Source organism: Heteronotia binoei, chromosome 6 (genome assembly GCF_032191835.1).
Source record: "Heteronotia binoei isolate CCM8104 ecotype False Entrance Well chromosome 6, APGP_CSIRO_Hbin_v1, whole genome shotgun sequence".
NCBI lineage: Eukaryota > Metazoa > Chordata > Lepidosauria > Squamata > Gekkonidae > Heteronotia > Heteronotia binoei.
Window position 1 is genome coordinate 81,931,127 of NC_083228.1, and position 22,582 is coordinate 81,953,708.

Here is a 22,582-nt window from a genome sequence, read left to right on the forward strand (position 1 = left end):
ATAATTTTACACTTATTTATCTAAACTATACACTTATTTATCTAAACTCTTGCACAGCCAGAAAACCGGTAACAAGCAGGATAAAGCCAATACCTCAAATAATTTGGTTGCAATGGAAAAGTGTGCAGAATCAAGCACAGCAGAACAGTCCAAATTATCATACACAGCAGCTACAAAAGAAAGAGTAAGCCTTAGTAAATATATGTAACATTTGAAAAATAGTATGATTTTCCTTACACTATAGCAACTGTAAAGCAAGAACAAATATGAGAATGACAATGTATCATTTTTATAAAACATCACTGTGGCCCTGCTTTAAAATAACACAATATTTCTGGTTGAAAATAGAGGACTCTTAGCATGGTACTCCAACCAAATGTAAAGAGACAGAATACACACTTTAAGAAGCAGTAGAAGTGACATAACAACAGTGGTGAATGGCATCATTAATAAGATGCTTATTTATCTCTTCCCCAGACTACAGCTCCTCATCATTATTCCAAAAATGCTGATTCCTATAAATGGCTACAATTTTATTCAGTGCTCTCCCCCATATATGGCTATGTAACCCTATTTTAATACCTCTGTGACACAAACAGCTTTGAACTACTAGATTCTGTAACAAAATGTCTTTTTATCCCATTATATATAAAAATGCACTTAGGGAAATGATGCATATAATGAGGAATATAAGTAGGTCTCTAGATGAATACCTTTTATCTACTACTGGAGCCATATTTCTGCTTCATTTACCTTTTCCAGAAAATTGTTTTCTGCTCAGGATGTAGCTTCATAGCCCCCCCAAACCCATAATTTTATCTTTCTTTTTTTTTGGACTCTAGCTCACCTTCAAACTCTATATTCCCCAGGTGCAAAACAGCTGCCAGCAGTTTGCTTATTTCCCAGTGCTCAGAACCAGAGAACATGAGGATCTTCATAGCAGAGCAGATATGAGCATATTCCTTGGCATCATTACGGCCTTCACAGGAAGTACAGTCACCCTGCAAGGCAATACAAATGCAAAGCAATCCCCAAACCAGTCCCCAAACAGCAAGTTCAGTACAAGGGTCTCTGTTGCTTTAACAACCTAGAAAACCATTAGGGAGGATTTCCCATTTCACATCCATGCTGTTTTGACCTAAAAATCCCTATTTTAATTTTACTTTTCCTTCATTTGAATGGAACCTGTACCTCTTTATTTTTGTATCATTTTTTCTTTTCTCATATATAAAAAAATCCCCATGAAATGTATGTATTTTAACGCTATTTGTGTGTCACTAAATTAGGATTATATGTCATCTATATAAATCATGCAATTGAACATATAAATACCATATATATTACCATATAAACTAGGGGTGTGCACACACACACCAGTATTTTTCAGGTTCTGGTATATTGAACCTGAAAAATACTGGCATTTCCCAATATTCCCATATCCCAATATTGGTATGTTATTCAGATTTGGTAAATATTTGAGATTTCCACATTTTTAAAAGCTTCTTTATACCCTATGGGGATCATTATAGTCAGTTATAGAATGAATCTGGGGATATCTAGAGCTTTGGTGGGGGGCTGTTTTTAGAGGTAGAGGCACCAGATTTGTAGCATAGCTGCTGATGCCTCCCCTCAGAAAACCCCACGTTTCAAAAAGATTGGACAGGGATCCAATTCTATGGGCTTCCAAAGAAGGTGCCCCATCTTCCATTGTTCTTAATGAAGAAAAAATGTTTACAGGGATCACTGTCCCTTAAAATGCTTTCTCCAAGCAGCAAGACTCCACAAGTGAACTCCAAAGGCATTTAAAGGGCTCATAGTCCCTTTAAACATCTCCAAGTGACAAGTTCACCCAGAAGGCATTTAAAGAGACTGCAATCCCCTTAAATGCCCTTTTTAACTCTGACTATTTGGCAGTCCCAAAAATATTTGGCATCTTTGGGGCTTGGCCATTACGGATAGCTGGAAAATAGCCAAATCTATGTTCAGCTGAAAGAATATATGGAAAATACCAATAAGGTATTTTTCAGATTTTTTTTTGCTCCAATTTAGCCAAATACATACCCCTATTATAAACTATAGTACATACAAATGCAATTTAAATTAATAAAAAACAAAATCACAGACAAAAATGTTAGCTATTTTTAGAAAATTTAAAAAGTAATACTACTAAAAGTCATGTGGCAGGAGGGGGAAGACACACATTTTATTATTGGTTCTATGAAACTAGGCAAAATTCCACAGCTAGCAGAAGAGTGATGAGTTCTCTCTTATTATACCAACATCCTCAAACATTAATGGGTGCTGTGAAACAGACTCAATAGGCAAGTGGATTTTACACATCCATTAAGTGTAAATAAACCACACGTTTTAATGCTTTCCTCCAGTTTGCAAAAGGATTTTCTCCCTGAAAAAAGACATCTCCATCTGTTATTCCACCTAGTTTTACCACTGACCTTTCTGCTTTTACTGTGATGAATGATTTTAGGTAGTACAATTTTAAGGATTAGTTTATGTTCTCATTGAATTGTTCCATTAGTGATTACTAATAGCCAAGCATATGGAGAGACAACATATAAATGAACAAAACAGGTGAATGCCAATGGCAAAATCAATATTCAGGTGTTTGTTTCTCATAACAGCATCATGGGTAGACACTAAGTCAAAAGAGAAGGTGCATGAAGTTCAAACTACAAATTATATAAAAATGCATGGAACTGTAGCCTGACCGCCTTGCTTTCAACTCTTTATAAGCAGTATTTGTTGATTCCTCTTCCCACTGCAAATCTCAAATCAGACCCACCATTGTTCCCAAGGAACCTCTGAATCCCAGGTGTAGCTCTTTCAGGGGCACAGCAGGTTGCACTGGAGGGGAAAGACCCACTCTGCAAGCAGAGGTTCACTGGATACAGCTCAATGAATAAACTGGTTGCAACTACTTACCATAGTGAGATAGGTGTACTCAGAAGCTGTGCCCAGATTCAGCTTCTTTTTCTGTTCTGGATTCATCCCCATTAACATGCAATAGAAGATATGATAGTTCCTTTCCTCTGGAGCCTAGAACAGTAAAAAAGATCTCACAAACATAACTGCTGGCACATTTAAATCAAGAACACTGTTAATATGTACACTAAAAATATGCCTTTACCTGGCGACAAACCCGTGACTTCTCAAGAAGGAATTGTTCTATCCTGGCTCCTTCAATCACCCCATTTTGAGTGAAGTGAATTTCAAGATATTTTCCAAAGCGGCTTGAATTGTCATTTCTAATTGTCTTGGCATTTCCAAAAGCTATAGAGAATGAGATAGTATTCTGAAACAGCCTGACCATGTAGAGTTTTTTATAAGCAGGATCATTGAAATTACTTTGCAGTTTCCTTTACAAACAGGAGGCATTTTTTTTTCACTTTGCATTAAACCAAGCTGGGACAGCCGGCATCTTTTTTTTTTGGGGGGGGGGAGGTATTTTTACATTTTTATGTGCATGTATGTGTCTATATATGTGCTATAGTGACTGGGGTCACTTATCTTGATTTGTAGTTGGCAACTTTAGACCCTGGGTTAAGTGTTTACAGCAGCCTGGCCTTCAGTTGGAGTCCCTGAAGCTAGCAGGCTATCTGTGAGCTGTTTAAGATCAGGTGTAACTGATTAAGGTTTATGGTTCCCCCCTAAAATATGGGAAGTTTCTATTATGCTGAGCTGAGGTTTTTGCTGAAGGAAATGCTGAGGCTTACCTTGGAACTTACTCTGATTGAGAAGGCTTGGATTTTAAATGTTCAGGACTGGAATGTTGTTTTGCCTAAGGGCTGACATAATCAACATACCTGCTGTACTGCATTTTTAATTTGTATTGATGGCTGGTGAGACTATCAGGGTAACTGGATTAAAGGAACTTGCATTCCAATAAATCTTAAGAAAAGACCTTTTGGATTGGTCTCTTTGTCAAGGCTTGGCAGAAGCTTCCAGTTGTCTTAGACCCTGCTTATAGAGGACTTACTGTGGGGCTTTGAATTTGGCCAAGGAGCCTGTTTACTGTTGTATTGCCAGAGAAGCAGAGTAGAATAGAATACAATTCGAGAGAGGTCACTATAATGGGTAATACAACAAAAATTGCAAGCTAGTGACCCATTTACTAAGAAATATATAGAAATCAGTCCAAATGTCCAAAACATGTATATTCAAGTCCCAAAGTAGTGTGGTGGCAAGCCAATTGATTAAGTACTTGCTTCTTTACAGTCTTCATCAGACCTGGGACCACTAACAAAAGAAAATATTATACAAAAATATCAGAAGGACATTCAGACACCACCAACCCTCTTCCAGTGAAAAAATATATCATACTTACATATTGGTCACTAGCTTGCATTTTTTGTTGTGTTATCCATTATAGTGACCTCTCTCGGATTGTATTCTATTCCATTTTGGAGAGTTATGGCACAATATGCCAGACATTGGAGATGCTAAATAGAGTTCACCACAGATTGGGGGCAGTTTTTTAATGCCCAGAAGAAAATAAGCAGATTGCAACTACATGCTCTTTTCCTTTCTGAGTACTGTAGAAATAATAGAATTCCAAGAGGCCTCAGGGTGCACAAACCTCCAGCTATGTTTGCAGAAGATGTAGATTTCAGGAATAAATGGGCTGCTATTTTGAATAAGTGCTCTACAGATTTGATGCTATTACTCATTGAAAAATCCAAAGCTGGAATGCAGACAAACAAAAGTGAAATGAAGTAAGCTAAAAGTTAGCCTGATGGTGCCACTAGACTTCAGCTGTATTTTGCTACAACAGACTAACAGAACTGACCCTCTGGAAGTGCTAATGTGCACGCATTGGATGGGTTCATCTGGTAAAACCCTTTAAAAAATTTACAGGCTCCATGTATGCTGCTCTGATTTTCTTTGAGGAAGGGCAGGATAAAAGTGTTCTAGATAGACTCACATAGGGGATCACAACAGTTAAATATAGGAGTAGCCAAACTGTGGTTCAAAAGCCACAAGTGGCTCTTCCACTCATATTGTGTGGCTCTTGAAGCCCCCACCATGCTATCGACCAGCTTGGAGAAGGCATTTCTCTCTTAAATCAATTCTCCAAGACAAGCCAGCCAGCAGTTTGGAGAATGCATTTTAAGTTGTTATCTTTCCACCTCTACCTCCCCCTCCCTCCCCATCTATTTGCTTTCCTTCCTTCCTTCCTTCCTTCCTTCCTTCCTTCCTTCCTTCCTTCCTTCCTTCCTTCCTTCCTTCCTTCCTTCCTTCCTTCCAACAGAAGCTAAGCCACTCATAGCCACCTCCAAAAAGAAAAACAAGGGAAGGAAAAGAAAAACTGCATTTTTGAGCATTGCCACTAGATACCTACCTTCTAGAATGGGATTGGCCTCTAGAATCTGCTGCTCAATCCAAGAATGTTGACCACTGACAGAAGCCAAAAACTGCAATATCAGCTTTGTGCTTTCAGTCTTCCCAGCTCCAGATTCTCCACTGTAAGAAAATTAAAAATCTGAAAACAAACCAACAATTGGCTCTTTTGACCAATCAGAATAAGAAGTGATTTCTATTTTCCTTGCTTCTGAAAAAATTTGATTAAATGTTTGAGGAAATCAATTTCACTTTCTAGAATCATACTTCCTATCAGGGTTTTTTTTTTTTTTTAAGCAGGAATGCAGTTCCGGCTGGCTTAGCATCAGGAGTGTGGCCTAATATGCAAATGAGTTCCTGCTGAACTTTTTCTACAAAAAGTCGTGTGAAACAATGGTGATGTCAGGGGGCGTGGCCTGATATTCAAATAAGTTCCTGCTGAGCTTTTCCTACAAAAAGCCCTGCTTCCCACGATTGCCCAGTATCAGAAACTGACAAGCCAAGCTTTAAGTAAGTTGACAAACAATTTTGCTAAATGGTTTCTAAACAATGGGTTAAATTCACCCCTTTCTCCCAAAAAACTGTTAGTTATCAAATCTTCTCAGTTATATAAAGTGACACATACTCTAAAGTGGGGATTACTGGGTGGAGGTGTGGAATGAAGCCTTCTCAGTCTTATATGCAGTCAGGGCCATAGCCAGAATATGGAAGGTTGGGGGGCCTCTAAATTTTTCGGGGGGGCACTCAGCAGCCCCACCCCATAGACTTCTCTCCCACTCCCTTTGCATCAACCGGCGGCTGCTTCTGCTGCCCACCCCACGTGCAGTTTGGGAAAGGGAGGGCAGCAACGACAAGAGCGCCACTCAAACAGTGTGTGGGGCTGGCAGCAGAACCAGCCCCCAACCTCCCCCTGTGAGTTGAGTGACAGGGAAGGGAGGGCAGTGGGGAGGAGAGTGGCAAGGAGAGAAAAGACTCTTGTCGCTGTTGCCCTCCCTTCCCCATCATCCAAATCCTGCAGGGTGGATGGCAGAAGCAGCCCCTGGCTGGCCAGTTAAAGGGCCTGTTGATCAGTTGATCCTCAGGCCCTTTAACTGGCATAAGAGCATAAAAAAGTTGAAGACTGACAATTTTAGCAGCTAAATGGCATTTTTTTAAAAAGACATCAAACAAGTTGCTGTAGTTTGGAGATAAACTGTCATTCCAGGGGATCCGTAAATCCCACCTTGAGAGAAAGAGTGCGTGTGAGTGTGTCTGGGGTTGGGGCTGAAGTGCGTCCCGCCCAGCCCTGCAACCCCTGCTCACATGCGCTGAGGGGGGAGGTTGGAGGGGGCGGGCTGGGGGCAGAGCCTGGGCCAGCCTGCGAGGTGGAAGTGAGGGGGGTGCTCCCAGGAAGTAGGGTGGCGGGTGGTTGGAAGGAAAGCTCCGAAGTGCCAGCCACCCAGCCAGGAGGACTAGGAGAAGTCCTCGGGGACTGGAGAGTCACCCAGGTGGGGAGGGGGAGGTGAGCTTGACCCCTTGGGGGTTGCAAAGCCCCCTCTTCTTGTGTTCTACTCAGTCCAGGGAGCAGAGGACAGCTGCCTGGGTGGGGAAAAAAAGCAAGAAAGTCTGTCTGGTTTTCTGGCAGAGGGATGCAAAAGCCGGAGCCTGCCTTCTGCCAGCGGGGAGGAGGAGGGGCCTGGTGGTGCGCAGGGGGAAGGGATCCAACAAACACCAGCCTTTCAATCTTGGCACCTTTACTTTCCCCCAAAAGTCCATGTCAAGTCCACTGGGGAAGGTGACTGCATCCAGCCTGGCAGCAGACAAAGAAACTGCTCCCCCTGTGATTTGCCCCACCCCACCCCGGTGGAGCTGGCTTCAGCTACCTGGCACTGGCTGGCCAGCAGTAAGAACAGAGGTATCCCTTTAGGTGGCGGCACAGTCCATAGTGGCCGCAGATGTGACTCCAGCCTGGGCAGCCATGTGACTGGATGTCCCTTGCCTCCCCGCGCCTGATGGCCATGCCTGGGTGAAGTATGGGCCTTGGGTGACTCTTCTGGGGGACGCTGCTGCTGCTCCTTGCCTTCTGGCTCGGAGACAGTGCCCTCCTTTCCCACCACTCAAATAGTGCGAGGGATCGGCCGGCCCGCAGCAGAAGCAGTCCCGGCCTTCCACGCCATTTAAAGGGCCTGACAATCAGCTGATCGGTGGGCCCTTTAACTGGCAGCCAGAGGCTTCTGCTGCCCACCTCAAGCAGGATTTGGGTGACAGGGAAGGGAGGGCAGTGGGAAGGAGCTGATGGGGGGCTCAAAGTCAGGGGGCCTCACCCAGAAGTCAGGGGACTATGCCCCAACAGGCCCCCTTGTAGCTATGGGCCTGCATGCAGTTGATAACACAACATGTATGTTTTCAAAGAGTAAGTGGCAGCTACTCAGAGCCATTTTAGATTGCATAGCTCAAATTCTCTTTTATGGTTGCACATCAAGGCAATGTACACTATTTCAAAATTAATTTTTTTGTTAAAATTAACCAATTAATCCCTGTTGTAAATTCACTAGAGTATACCTCCACTTTCATACCTTTTTCTCTATCAGAGGTCCTCTTTCTTTGTTTAACTTTGATCAATTTAGACTCTTAGTCCTTTGGGGCTAGGACATATTTTTATTTTAAGTCAATCTGCCATGTCTAATACTTTATACACAAACAACCTGTTAGTCTATAATTTACTGATGACGGGAATGGTTGTAGCAGAAGGTGTCACAAGAAACAGTTCTTGATCTCAGTTTTATTTAAGTCAGTCTTTAGTCATCTTTCCCAAACTATTTAAATATTTTCTCTTCAGCACAGCATCAGGCTTCCTCTGCTACTCCTTGCCCATTACCTGATGACACAGCACTGATCTCTCTTATTTCTCTTCATGTTGAAATAACAGTTGTCAGCGATGGCAAAGACATGAGGAGGCAATTCCCCAATCCTTTTATTACAGTAGAGTCTGATTTGTTCCATAGTATACAATGGTAACTCTTGGTATGGATTCACTGCTACTAAGATAGAGCCTGTATAGGTCTAAAATGTGAAGACACGGTTGGCATGAATTCTAACAAAGAACAGAAGGAAAACAAACAGCTGAAACTATAAGAGGAACTGTATATGACTCTGCCTTAAGAAGCAGTAATGAATGAACAGGAGTTAGTACTGAACATATTCACATGAAGTACAACACTGTTTGCTTAATTACTTTCATGTAATAAGGACACCAGGTTCACATTTAATTCGAGAATTATGTCATCTCCAGAATGAATACAAAACAACTGAGGTGCAGCTCATTAAATATTATAAAAATCCCATTGAATTTAATGGACTAAAGTTGTTCACTTAATTCTTTGAGTAAATATGACAAGAGGAAAACTTTTTTGACATATATATTTTTTTGAAAATGTATTCAATTAACTTTTAGGTATACCAACTTGAAAAAATGCTTATTTCTTCAAAAGTATATAATTTTTCAATCATTTAAAATGACTTAAAATATAGAGAAACTGAACAAAATAATTATGAGCATAGATTGTAAAAATAAAAAGAAGTCTAATGCTGTACACATGGATGAAATGGTTATAGTTTTAAATTATTGGAGATGCATGAAGATAAGGAATGGAAGCTAATATTTTATAGAATGTGGTGTATTTCATAAAAATGAAAAATGTGTGATTGAATTTTACTTCATTGTAGAATATAAAAATATATAGTTTTGCAGTTTCCTGAAGAAAAGCATGTAGAGGCTCAAAGTGTGTCGAACATTTTTAGAGAAAGTGTATTAAAATATTTACAATAATGGTTAAGCTGTATTGTGTTCCCTCTATGTTGCTTTGTGGAATTAACTGCAACAAAGGGGAAAGCAAAATTATATTTTCCATTATAACCTGGGGAAAAGCTCTGTCAATCCAGGAGACCTTATGATTAGACAAAACATAAGCATTTTAACAATAAAATGTAACCTCCTTACATAGATTTTATGCTCCTTATAGCGAAAAAGGAGATTGCGCACCATGCCAGCTTCATTGAGGTCTCCGAGGCATATCATGTCTTCAACTCCTTGGACAGAGGTGGGATGCATTGGCCGCACGGCACTGATGTTCCGAGGAGTGATCCAGTGTTCCTTAAACATAACTGCTTTTAACAAATCACCTTGGATTTTTATATACTACCTCAGTCCATTCAGTAGGAAAACACATTATTAAACAACATTAGATGTAGAGCCATAGATCACAGTGTTTTTAGGTGTGCATGTATTTATTTATTTATTAGATTTGATTTAGAACTGCCCTCCCCAAAGGACAGGGCTCAGGGTCATGTACAACATTATACATAAATACATCATAAATGCATCAATAAAAACCAGATTAAAATCAGCAACACAGTAAAAAACAAACAAACCTAAAGATGGCACTAAAAGTTCCAACAGTGCCACTGTCTCACAAGAAGCTCTACTCATTATTGGGCATTCCAATAATGGAGTTTTGACTGATCTACTACATCACAAAATCGTAGAGTTGGAAGGGACTCTAGGGTCATCTAGTCCAACCCCCTGAACAATGCAGGAAATTCACCTTACCCACAACCTCAGTGACACCTGCTCCATGCCCAGAAGATGGCAAAAAAACCTCCAGAATCCCTGGCCAAACTGGCCATCATACAACACGTATCTAGTTCAGAGCAGAATTATTTCCAGAGCTCTACAAATCCAAGGATATTGGAACCTTGGCTGATATTGGGACCCATTTCTAGTATAACACATCTTGACCTACTAGATAACATTTTGCATACCCTACCTTGCCTTCATCGTCCTCTATTAAAAACCGCCCTGATTCAGAAATCTTCACAACTGCCCCAATGGGCACATTGTATTCACTGCTTGAAGGTGGTTCTATCCATATGTGATCACCCTGAAGAGAGAAGAAGTGTAGCAATCAGCTTCACAGCCTCAAGCCCACATATCTAAAGGACCCTCTCCCCCCCCACAAGCACCAACTATGGTCTTCAGGCTACCACTTGTTGGCTGTTCCCCTACTTAAGACAGTCCATTTGGCATCAACCAGAACCTGAGCCTTTTCAACTGTAGCTTCTGCTTTGTGGCACTGGCTCCCTGAGAAGGTTAAGGGGTGCTGTCTTGAGAAATTTTCAGGAAGGACTGCCTGCATGGTTTTTACCAGGGCTTTTCAGGGTTTTCAAAGATGACTGCAGGCATCTTTTGCTGAGAGGGAAATTATTTTGTATGTTTTAATTGTGATGCTTTTCATTGTGTTTTGTGATCTACTTTGAATCACAAGGAAAGGCAATATTAATATTTTATTTATTAAATAAATATAACATATTTCGTTATGGGCATACTCCATTTCTTTTAGTGTTATTAGATGGGCTGCCTGTAATTACTTGATCAAGCTGTAGGAACTTTTGTTACTGATTTTTGGAGAATTTATCCTTGACATTTGTTCTTCTAATTTGTATAAAGTGGCATCAAATCACAGGCAACTGATGGTGACCCCAGCAAGGGGCTTTCAATGCAAGAGATTAAGCAGAGGTGGACTGCCATTGCCCTCCTCTGCAGAGTCCTCCTCGGTGGCCTTCCTGCCAAGTACCAACCCTGTTTAACTTCTGAGCTCTGACAAGATCAGGCTATATCATTCCACACCTCTCTTCATCTAATCTAATAATAACACATCACACCAAGATTATGTATGCAGTGACATGGATCCTCTTGACTACGGGGGAGGGGGGCATTTCACTGATTCTCCCCTCCCACAGGAGACCTCTGATTCCTCCCTTAAGCAATTCCCGGAGCCCGCCATCCTTCAGGAGCAGCATTTCAAGGGGCCTTTTGGGATGTCACAGATAGGGCAAATTGGAAACCCACACACCCTTTGTGCTCATGGATATCTAAGCAGAATACAACCCAAATGTTCTCAACCTTTAATCCAGTAGCACTCACCAAGTACTCATCATTGTCATCAAATCCCCCCAAACACAAAAAAACAGCACTCCAAACACAATAACTTTATCTATATAAGTATATTTATTATATGTGTATGATAAGCTTTCAGGCATAAATTCAATTCATTCTAGGGTTGCCAGGTCCTCCCTGGCCACCTACAAAGGATGGGAGGGTAGGTATTTGGATCTAGGTTGGGAAACTCCTGGGGATGACAGGGACCTCAGTAAGGTACAATTCCACAGAGTCCCCCCTCCAAAGAATCCATTTTATCCAGGAGAACTAATCTCTGCAGTATGGAGATGAACTGTAATTCTGGGAGATCCCCAAGTTCCATCTGGAGCTGGCATCCCTAACTAATTCTCATCTTAAGTAGAAAACTACAACTCTCACTGATCAAACATTACCTGAGCATTCTGGAATAGTAAGCCAGCAGCCTATCCCTCCCCAGTCCTGGTTTTCTTAGACATGATGAACAGTGATATGCAAGATTTGTCAGATCCCATGGGATTCTCACACACTGTTCCTATTAAAGTTTCCTGATACTGGCCCACCTGACGCTCACCTCTGTCCACCCTGGAGAGCTAGCCCATTTCATTACCACTTTATCTTTCCAGAACACTATGTCTGTCAAATATTCTCTTAATATTTTTAATATAACATTATTACCATATGACAGTTTACTAGCAGTCGTTATTTCTACACCATCTTTAAGTATCTAATTAAACTACTGTCAAATTTTGAAAAGGAAAAAAAATAGGAGCCACAATAATCACAGGAGTTCAACAAATACCACATATGAAGCTAGCTGCCTTATACTGAATCAGACCTTCAAGTCCATCAGTCCATCAAGGTCACTATTGCCTAGTCAGACTGGCAGTGCATATCCAGGGTCTTGGGTGGAAGACTTTCACATCACCTACTACAAGATCCTCTTAAATTAAAGTTCCAGTGACTGATAGGGTTGCCAATTCCCAGTTGGGGGCAGGGGATCCCCCAATTTGGAGACCCTTCCCCCACTTCAGGGTTAGCAGAAAGCTGAAGACAAATTTCCATAGGGTATAATGGAGAATTGATCTGTGGGTATCTGGGGCTCTAGGGGGCCTGAGGTAGAGGCACCATATTTTTAGCATAGCATTCAGCAGCTTTCCTCAAAACACCCAAGTTTTAAAAAGATGGGACCAGGAGGTCCAATTTTATGAGCCCTAAAAGAAGGTGCCCCTATCCTTCATTATTTCCAGTGGAGGGAAGGCATTTAAAAGGTGTGCAGTTGGGGGGGGGGCGAGGCGTCGCTGAGCAATGGTGGATGCGTTTAAGTGAAGCTCTGACTCTTCCCCTTCTAAATCTGGACGCTTCGGCTACAACGTGGACTTAGAATCGAATTTTAGATGGGAAAACCTCTCAAATCTAAAGTGAAATCTAAAACCAAGACCAAAACCAAAGGGAAAGCTGCTGCAGAAGCATCTCAATCGGTAAGAGATTTTTTCTCACCAGGATCTCCCCTTGTTCAAACGGGTCGTTCTCCCCCTACGGATCCTAAAATGGCGCCTGGGCAACACGCGCCTGGGCAACACGCTACCGGTAGCTCACAAGATGATGGGGAAGATGCTCCAATTTGTTGAAGAGATCTAAACATGTTGCATGAGGACATACATACTTATTTTACAAAAACTGTGGAGGGCTTATTGGCACCCATTAATAAACGTATTGATGAAGTGGCTAGTGACCTAGAAATCACATCTAAAATGGTGGAACGCTCTGCTGAAATACCTTTATCTTTGTAAGCAGAATTAAAACATCTAAAGGCAAAAGAATCTCTGCTCAACACTCAAATAATAACCTTGGAAAATCTCTGGAAAGCCCTGAATTTAAAATTTAGGGGGAATCAGAGAGGGCACGGAGAATATGGATATTGCTACTTTCCTATCACAATGCCCGGGTCTTTAAACAGGAAGGTGGTGCGTCTCCAGTCATTGCTAAAGCAATGAGATTTGAACCACTGGTGATTGCGCGCAAAGAAAAACCGCGGGATATACTGGCGCAGTTTATCTACCCCAAGACAACTGCCTTTGATTTAGACGTGCCTACCCCAAGACAAGAGAAACGATACTGAGGGAAGCCCGCCTGCAAGGCTCTTTTATGTTTGGTCAGAAAGTAATTGTGCTGCTGGATCTACCAAAAGAGGCATTAGAAAAACGAAAAAGCCTAGTTTTCTGTTTCAAAATTGTACCATGCTAACATAAAGTTTTGTTGGAGCCCCATCTCTGATATCTTGGGGTACAAAGGAGGCACACTGTTTAAAGCTTTGAACGTCACTACAGGGAAGTTGCTTCTTCAAAATTTGAACATAAGTCTATCAAGAAGTGAAGAAGACGAGCTGAGTGCTTATACCCCCATATCAGAAGAACCACGCATACCTGAAGCTACTTGAACTCTCAGCTTTATAATTCTGTAGTCCAGTATTACTGTTTGAACTCATGTATATGAGACTGCTGAGTTACCACAGCACTGACAACTGAGCTTATGCATTCATTGTTTAAGATCTTTTATAAGACAAGGCAGTATTACAGAAAGGGAGGGGGGAAAGGGGTGCTTAGTTGTTTGTTCTCACTCAGGTGGATTGAGCCTCCCTGGAGGTAGAGGAAGGTTTCAAATTAGGGAAAATAGCTTGGCTTCTACCTTTAAGTAAGCAGATTGGAACGTTTTTGGAACCTTAGCCCTCATTGGGGCTTGAGTGGTAGAGGTTGGTCTCTACTTTTTGTTTTGTGTTCACTTGTTAGTGTATTTTGTACTTATTTTATTTATTGGGGGTTTTTTATTTGTCTTAGTCAAAACTTGTTCTCAGGAATTCTAAGCCAATATCTCAGCAGTACAGGTTTATAACTTGGAATTGCAAAGGCCTTAGTAATCAAATTAAGTGCTGGCGTATAACCGACTTATTATATATAGAAAGAACTAACATTGTTTTTCTGCAGGAAACCCACCAAAAGTCCAAAGCCAAACAACTTTTGAAAACCTCATGGTTCACCAAACATTCCAGGCCTTAGGCACGTCTAAATCAAAGGCAGTTGCGATTCTCATCTCAAAGAATACACCATTCCAGTGCCAATCAACAAAGGTAGATCCTTTTGGACGCTACATATTCGTGCAAGGTATGCTAAATGATACCCCAGTTACACTTGCATCAATTTATGTGCCTAACAAATCCCAAACTGATTTCATCAAAGCCACTCTAGACGAATTAAATTCTTTTCAAAAAGGGGAAGTCATCGTCAGAGGTGATTTCAATATCATTTCGGACCTGGTTTACGACAAAACACACAAAAAGGGGAAGGTAAATCGCTCTATCTTGAAACCAACAGATCTACAAAATGTTCTAGATATTTACAACATGATAGATATTTGGCGTACCTTAAACCCTGGTTCCAGAGAGTACATCTATTTTTCTCCTGTACACGAAGTATACTCCAGAAGTGATTTTTTAATTACTTCAAAAAATTTAGTGGGCAAATTTTCTAATGCACAGATTGGTTCTATAAAGATCTCTGACCATGCTGTGGTCATGCTGCGATTTATTTTTTCATAACTCTGATGGAAAAGGTCTTAGATGGACATTAAATAAATTGCTACTAACAAATTCTGTCATTTCAAAAGGGATACAGCAGCACAGTAAAGAGTACTTTTCTCATAATGCCACTTGTGGGGTTTCCCAAGACTATGTCTGGGATGCTTTCAAGGTAGTGATAAGGGGTAAGTTAATTTCTATAGCTGCCAAATGTAAAAAAGAAAGACAGAAGAACATACTTGACATACAAACAAAAATATCTGCTTTGGAGAAAAGACATGAAATATGGTGGCAAAAAAACTCCTAAGAAACTAACCCAAGAGAGGAAAAAATTAGAGCTCTTGGAAGTCTCCAAGGCTCAAAAGGATATGATGCATTTGCATCAGAAATATGCAACTAGGTCATCAAAGTCACTTAAACTATTGAAACACAGAGTCTCTCGCCAAAAAGCTAGTTCTTTAATCCATGCCATTAAATCATCTGCTGGTCAGGTGGTGACTAACTCAAAAGATATCGCTGCTTCCTTTTTTCAATTCTATAAAAACTTATTCACCACATCTAATCCAAATGTGAACTTAATTTCTGACTATTTAAAATCTATTAATTTCTGTGGAGAAACGCCATCTTAGTCAATGTTGGTGCTTCTTTGGGAAGGATCACTAAACTGCCAAGCAGGCTTCGGCCTAGCCTTCCCCTCACTCCCCCCCCCTTCCAGAGCCAAACCAACAACTCTAGGAGGAAAGTCTCCTAGAGAGGCAGGAAGTGCTTTTGTTCTTTGCATGTGAGTTAAGCAGGAAGAGTTTTTCAGTTTGCAGCTGGCGCTCTGGAAGAGAGGTTGCTTGCCTGTGGGCTCCTGCCTGTGGGGGAGGCCTGCTCAGGAAAATGAGGCCTCCAGGCAGTAAGACCAAGTAAGTCATCCAAAAAGGCAGGGCGTGTCTAGATCAGGGACAGGAGGATGCGTTTATAACCCATTTTCTTTGTCATGCTGTGCGGGTGCTGTGCTGTGCTAACTTTTTAAATGCAACTGTTTTTGTTTTGTTCTTCTTTTCTTTTCTTTTTCTCTTTTAAATAAATATATTTTTACTGTTTGGAATGCTGGCAGTCAATCTCTGTACCACATAGATCCCCGACCGCTCAGACCACGCTGCGTTAAGAAGGGGGCCCCGGGGAAGGGGGAAGGCATGCAGTTGGATAAGGTGCCAATCCTCCAGGGGTGCCCCAAAGAAGTGCTGAGGTCTCTGTGAAACCCAAGTGCAGGGTGGCAGAGGACCTTGAGGCCTGGCCTCATAGCTGGAGAGGGGGATTGGGAGTCCTGTTCCTCTCAATCGGAACCCCTAGACTGAGCAGGTGGTGGCAGCGAGCCCAAGGGGCAGGAGGAGAAATAGCTCCCTCCAGGAGTTGGCGACTCAACAGGGAGCTGACGGGACCGGGTCTGAAGGCAGAATCGGGCCGGTTCCGCCACACTTTCAATACTGTCTTAACGCAGGAGCACTCTTCTTTTTTATACAAACCGATTTCTTTGTATGAATTGAATTTGGCCATTGCTAAAATTAAAAATAATAAGGTTGTTGGGAGGGATGTCTTCCCAATTGAATTTTATAAGCATTTTAAGGTGCAAATTGCAGAGCATCTTCTGAGTACCTGTAACTTTATTATGTCCTCTGGTATCCTACCTAGCACTTGGAAAGCAGCAAAGGTTATTGCAATTCATAAGGCAGGAAAAGATAAACTGAGTCTGTCCTCATACCGACCAATATCTATTTTGAATCACGATTTTAAAGGTTTTTTTCCTACTATTCTAGCTGAAAGATTAAATAAGATCATATCAGATTACATTAGTAATGACCAATCTGGCTTCATCCTGGGTCGATCTAGTAATGATAATGTTTGTAGAACTCTCAATTTAATTCACTACTGCAAGACATCTAAGATCCCCTCACTAATTCTTTCACTAGACGCTGAAAAAGCATTTGACAAATTGGAAATCCCCTTTTTGAAATCAGTATTAAATTCTATGCAATTTGGTCCCAACTTTGTGCATTCTATAGATGCCATATATAATGCGCCAAATTTCTATTAATCAATTCAGAACTGATAATTTAACTCTAAGTAGAGGCACTAGACAGGGATGCCCTTTGTCCCCAATTGTATCTGTGCTGTCATTAGAGCCGCTGGGCTATGCAGTCAGAGAAGATCCAGGAGTGGAAGGCATTGTTCTAAAGGATAGGACACATAAAATTAGTCTTTTTGCTGATACCCTTTTTTATCTTAGTAATCCTCTTGTCTCTCTAAAAAAGTTAAAAACAATAATAGACCAATAATAGACCAAATACCAAAAACAATAATAGACCAATTCTGGATTTACTGTTAATTTTTTAAAATTGGAAATGTACCCTGTGGTAATTACACCCATGGTGAAACAAAACAAAACTCACTTTACTTATAAGTGGGTGGAAAAATCTTGGCAGTATCTGGGGATTAATATACCACTGAACCGTAAAGATCTAGCACAAGTAAATTATTCTCCCCTTTTTCTTTCAGTTAAGAATTCGTTATTTGAGTGGTCCAGAGGTACTTTCTAACTGCTTGAAAAAATTGATCTTTTAAAATCTGTTTTGTTACCAAAATTTCTATATCTATTTCAGAATTTGCCTATTCCAATTGATAGAAGAGACTTACAAAGATGGCAAAAAGCCTTTTGGATTTCTTGTGGAACTATAAATGCCATAGACTCTCCCTTTCTATGGTATCAAAACCCACAGCGCTAGGAGGTTTGGGTGTCCCCCTCTTAGAAAAATACTACTTAGCTTCTCAATTAAAGTACATCCTTTTATATGCGAATCCAAACTATGATGCCTCTTGGCTTAGTATTGAAAAGGCCTCTCTAGGCGAGGCTATTTTACATGAGGTCATTTGGCTTGGGAAATTTGAAAAACCAAAAATGGTTTTAAGCAACCCATTTCTAGAACATACATTCAGGCTTTGGAATAAGTGTAGAGAGACTTTAACACCTGCCACCTCCCCTTTTATGGCTTTTCTTGGACAAACCTCGTTTTTACCAGGTAAAAGTTTGAATGATTTTAAACTATGGTGTGACAAGAATATTTTTCGACTAATAGACATTACAACCAATGGTAAAATTAGTACGATAGCTCAATTAGAAGCAAACTATAAAATCAAAATCCCCTGATGCAAAGTACATGATACTTTGCACAAAATTATACCTCTTACATGTGCAAACAGACCTTTAAACACCTTTGAAATTCGATTAAAGACTGGCTCTACAGCTGTTAGATGTGTAATTTCAAATATTTATTAGTTACTAAACTTAAAGACCTGGGTGCAATGCACTTCGTGTCATGGGTGCTGGGGACCCTGCAGAGGAAGACGAGTCTGCCAAGGAAACTGTACCCCTGCCACCTGCACCAGTACCCCTGCCTCCTGCTGAAGAAGATCCCAGCCCCCCTGCCTCGCCCTCTCGGGTGGCTCGTGTGCGTGACCGCCTCCGTCAGGACCTCAGGGATAGGAGGAGGGCGGCACGCTCACAAGCAAGACGCTCTCTGAGTCCTGAGTTTTGAGAGGATTCTGGCCCTCCTAAGAGCAAGGATGCTTGAGTTGTAACAGGATCCTGGCTGCCTCCCAGAGCCAGCAATTAGCCCAAATGGGCAACAGCCAGCAGAGGGCTATATAGCTGTGGGCTTTGGGAGGAGGCTTTGTGGAAGCAACTAGTCATCTCCCTGACGTTCTAGCATCCACTCTGGCTTGACTTTGGTTCCTGACTCCCTGACTTTGGCTTTTGACTTCTGGACTCCCTGACCTCGGCTTCTGGACCTCGGACCTGCGATACTTGCACAGCGATTTGGATTTGGCACCTCGGACGCTCCTGCTTGCTGGCTACAGACCTCGGCCTGCCTCTGGACTTTGCCTGACCCGGCCCCAGCCGTGACACTTCGCAACAAAATCATTGGCAAAAAGACTCTGAGAAGGTTTTCTCGGAAGAACAATGGAATTCAGTATGGAAAAGCTCTTTATTTAACTCAAGGTCCTCTTATATTAGAATGCAAAACTTTAAAGTCTGGCCTAGGTGGTATTACACGCCGTACAATATGTTTTGTAGTAAACTCATTCCAAATCCAAGTTGTTGGAAAGGATGTGGGGAAATAGGAACGCTAAAACGTAGTTGGTGGGATTGTCCCACAATAAAATCATTTTGGAAATCAGTGCTAAAGATTGCTATGGAAATAATTGGCTGTGATATCCCTTTCTTACCTGAGTCGATCCTTCTGAACATGTGGAATAAGAAACCGTGTTCTAATTTGAAGTTAGAACTACTCTCTATTTTATTAATGGCGGCTAAAATTAATGTGGCACAATGTTGAAAATCCTAGTATTTGTCAATGGTTTGATAAAATCTGGGATCTCTTGATTCAAGACAAATTGTCATCATGCATTAGGAAATATGAAAACCCATTATTAGCAGATACCTTTGTCGAAAAATGATTTGGTTTTTTTGCATACATAAATGAAAAACCATCGTCCAGTTCATCTATTCCAACTAAATATCTGGACTATATTCTGTATTAATTGGATCTTCAAATATGTTGTTAATATGTAACCTGAGTTAATGTTTTCTGTATGTAATTTTTGTTTCTGTTTTTGCACTTTCTCAGTATGTTTTATAACTATAAGTGATGTTATTTTTATATACTCAGTATTGGTTTTACTGTGCTAAAAATAATAAAAATGTGAGTTATAAAAAAAAAGATGTGCAGTCCCTTTAAACGTGATGGCCGTAACTCCCTTTGGAGTTCAATCATGCTTGTCACAACCTTGCTCCTGGCTCCACCCATAAAGTCTCCTGGCTCCACCCCCAAAGTCCCCAGATATTTCTTGAGTTGGACTTGGCAACCCTGACTGAACCTGCAACCTTCTGCATGCAAAGCAGGGACTCTACCACTAAGCCCTGGCCCCTTCCCATGGCCCCTATTATTAAGGTAAAGGTAAAGATAATCCCCTGTGCAAGCACCAGTAATTTCTGACTCTGGGGTGATGTTGTTTTCATGGCAGACTTTTTATGGGGTGGTTTGTCATTGCCTTCCCCAGTCATTTACATTTTACCCCCAGCAAGCTGGATACTCATTTTACCTACCTCGGAAGGATGGAAGGCTAAGTCAAACATGAGCCAGCTACTGAACCCAGCTTCCACCAGGATCGAACTCAGGTCGTGAGCAGAGCTTGGACTGCAGTACTGCAGCTTACCACTCTGCACCACAAGGCTCATCTGTATTATTAAACCACAGAACAAATTGCCAAAGTTGATTTGAACATACCTCTCACTGTTTTAAGAAACCACATAACTATTCATCAGGGATTGTTTAGGCATAATTTTTCCTGCCTTTGTAAATAGGGAAATCTGTTAAATGATGAAATGATTATGGACTGTGGGGGAAATTTGATGACGCTGACCAGATAAACTAAGGGCCACTTCACACAATACACAAAAGACACTTGCAGCAAGCTCACTGCATGTCTTCATGACAAATATTATAATACTGGAAAGGGAGATGTATGACTACAAAGCTTAGAGAATACACGTGCTTCGAACTCCCATGGCAAGCTCTTCTTTTTTAAACTGCATGAAGTGATCCTTATGAATACTGTGCCTAGCTTATGTCAAAGATGGCTTCAAGCATTTTGGATGCCTAGGCAAAGTATTCCAATCCTCCATGGTGCTAATAATTCAGTCTTCGTATCTGTACCAACTAATCAACCTTCATGATACCCCCTTGGACCTGCCAGGTCACCACTACTCAATCATCCAGTGCTCATTCTCACCAGACCCTGGCTCCCTGTCCTCCCCTTCCAGCAGACAAAATACTTAGATTTCTCCTTCTAACCTGTATTTGCCCCATTCATTTCTGAAGCAGCAGAAGCATATGCACTAAATAAGCACCAGGAAGATAACTCTGATCAGCAAATGCTCTGCCCTTCCTCAGCCTAATGCTGCTACAGACAAACACCTACAGCTTTTTAATGATAACGTTAGTCCTGGCTTCAATAGCAAGAGAACAGAAGAAGTATGTGCTTCTCAAAGGAGACAGCATCACAGTTGGGCCTGAAAATACAGAACATTTGAACAGACTATAAAAATTAACTGATCACTTTTATTGCTGACGTATTAGGCCTCATGGAGACACATGTAATTGTGTGTCATCTTTCTTCTCAAAGTTCATTTTTTAAATCTGACATAGTGTCAGGAGACTGCAAAATTAGGCAGAGGAACAATGGGGGTATATGTGTGCTAGGAAAGGAAAGGTCCCCTGTGCAAGTACCAGTCATTTCCGACTCTGGGGTGATGTTGTTTTAATGTTTTCACGGCAGACTTTTTATGCGATGGTTTGCCATTGCCTTCCCCAGTCTTTTACACTTTCCTCCCAGCAAGCTGGGTACTCATTTTACCAACATCGGAAGTATGGAAGGCTGAGTCAACCTTGGGCTGGCTACCTGAATCCAGCTTCCGCCGGAATCCAACTCAGGTCGTGAGCAGAGAGTTCAGATCACAATACTGCAGTACTGCTGCGTTACCACTCTGTGCCACAGGGCCGCTATATGTGTGCTAAGGATATGATTAATCTTTCCCCTCAATTTTTCTGCTTGTATCTTTCCTCCACAGGAACAAACTCTTCAGAGAGATTCTGCAGGAAACTGTTGAATGGCAAAGAGTAAATAAGACCTTTCTTCTGCTGGTTCCCTACTTAAATTCATAGACTCTCCAGGCTGCTATTGTTTATTTATTTTTATTTATTTTAGGCAATTTATAGTCTGCCCTTTCCCAAGGATGGGCTCAGGGCGGATCACAACATTCTAAAAACAGTATAAAAACAACAGTTAAAACCAGAGCGATGTGGACAATACACTTTGACAGATCATAACAAATTATAAATGGCGGCTCAGTTGGGCACATATTAAATGATCTGAAGACAGTAAATAAAATACGTTTATGCTATTGAATTTCTTTTAAAAATCAGAAAAAATATACAGGAGAATGAATATCTAGTTCAGGCCTTACTGTACGACTGCCTAAATGCATTTCATCAAGGCCAACAACTGGACTCACTTTTCTGAGAATCACCATCCTCCTTCAAAGCGACACACAAATCCGTGTTCTGAAAGAAACAAACACAACCGAGCAAACAAAAAGGTAATCATTTTCAACAAAATGGGTGGGGGAAATCCAATAACAGTTACAATGTTAAGAGATACGGCAGGTATAAATTCTTCATTTAGGAGACATAAGGTGGGTGTGTAAGATGGTAGGACTGAACCAAATACTAGAAAATGTAAAGCAGTTTTGGGTAGATTATCACAATAATGTTTTATATAAATGTATATGCTAACTTTAATGGCCCGCCAGAGCTGATAGAATTCTGTGAGGCTCTACTAGACTTTCCAGGCACCAAACTAGGTTTCAGCTTCCATGTTGCAAGTCATTGCCTAAACAGAATCATAGAACTGGGGCATTAAAGATAAACAGGTACAATCTGATGTTGTTCTAATGTAAGCTCAGTTTTTAATAGTAGATATAGCACAGTATAACCACACAATTGACCCAAATCTAAATACAAACTGTTTAGCATTTCTACTATATTATTAAATGTTAGACGGATTTCAATTTAAGACTCTTGGATACATAGTAATAT

The 22,582-nt window shown here is 41.0% G+C and overlaps 1 protein-coding gene across 1 annotated transcript in view; it reads right to left on the bottom strand.

The window, feature by feature from the left end:
- Positions 1-9,496, bottom strand: part of MYO7B (myosin VIIB) — a 93,086-nt gene extending 83,590 nt beyond the window's left edge. Inside the window, exons 1-7 of the mRNA XM_060242684.1 lie at positions 9,335-9,496; positions 8,213-8,397; positions 5,357-5,478; positions 3,146-3,288; positions 2,941-3,054; positions 848-1,001; positions 94-170 (exon numbers count right to left, since the gene is read on the bottom strand). Of these exons, the coding sequence (XP_060098667.1) occupies positions 94-170; positions 848-1,001; positions 2,941-3,054; positions 3,146-3,288; positions 5,357-5,478; positions 8,213-8,397; positions 9,335-9,496 (957 nt within the window). The remainder of the gene's footprint in view (positions 1-93; positions 171-847; positions 1,002-2,940; positions 3,055-3,145; positions 3,289-5,356; positions 5,479-8,212; positions 8,398-9,334) is intronic.
- Positions 9,497-22,582: the final 13,086 nt, after the last annotated feature.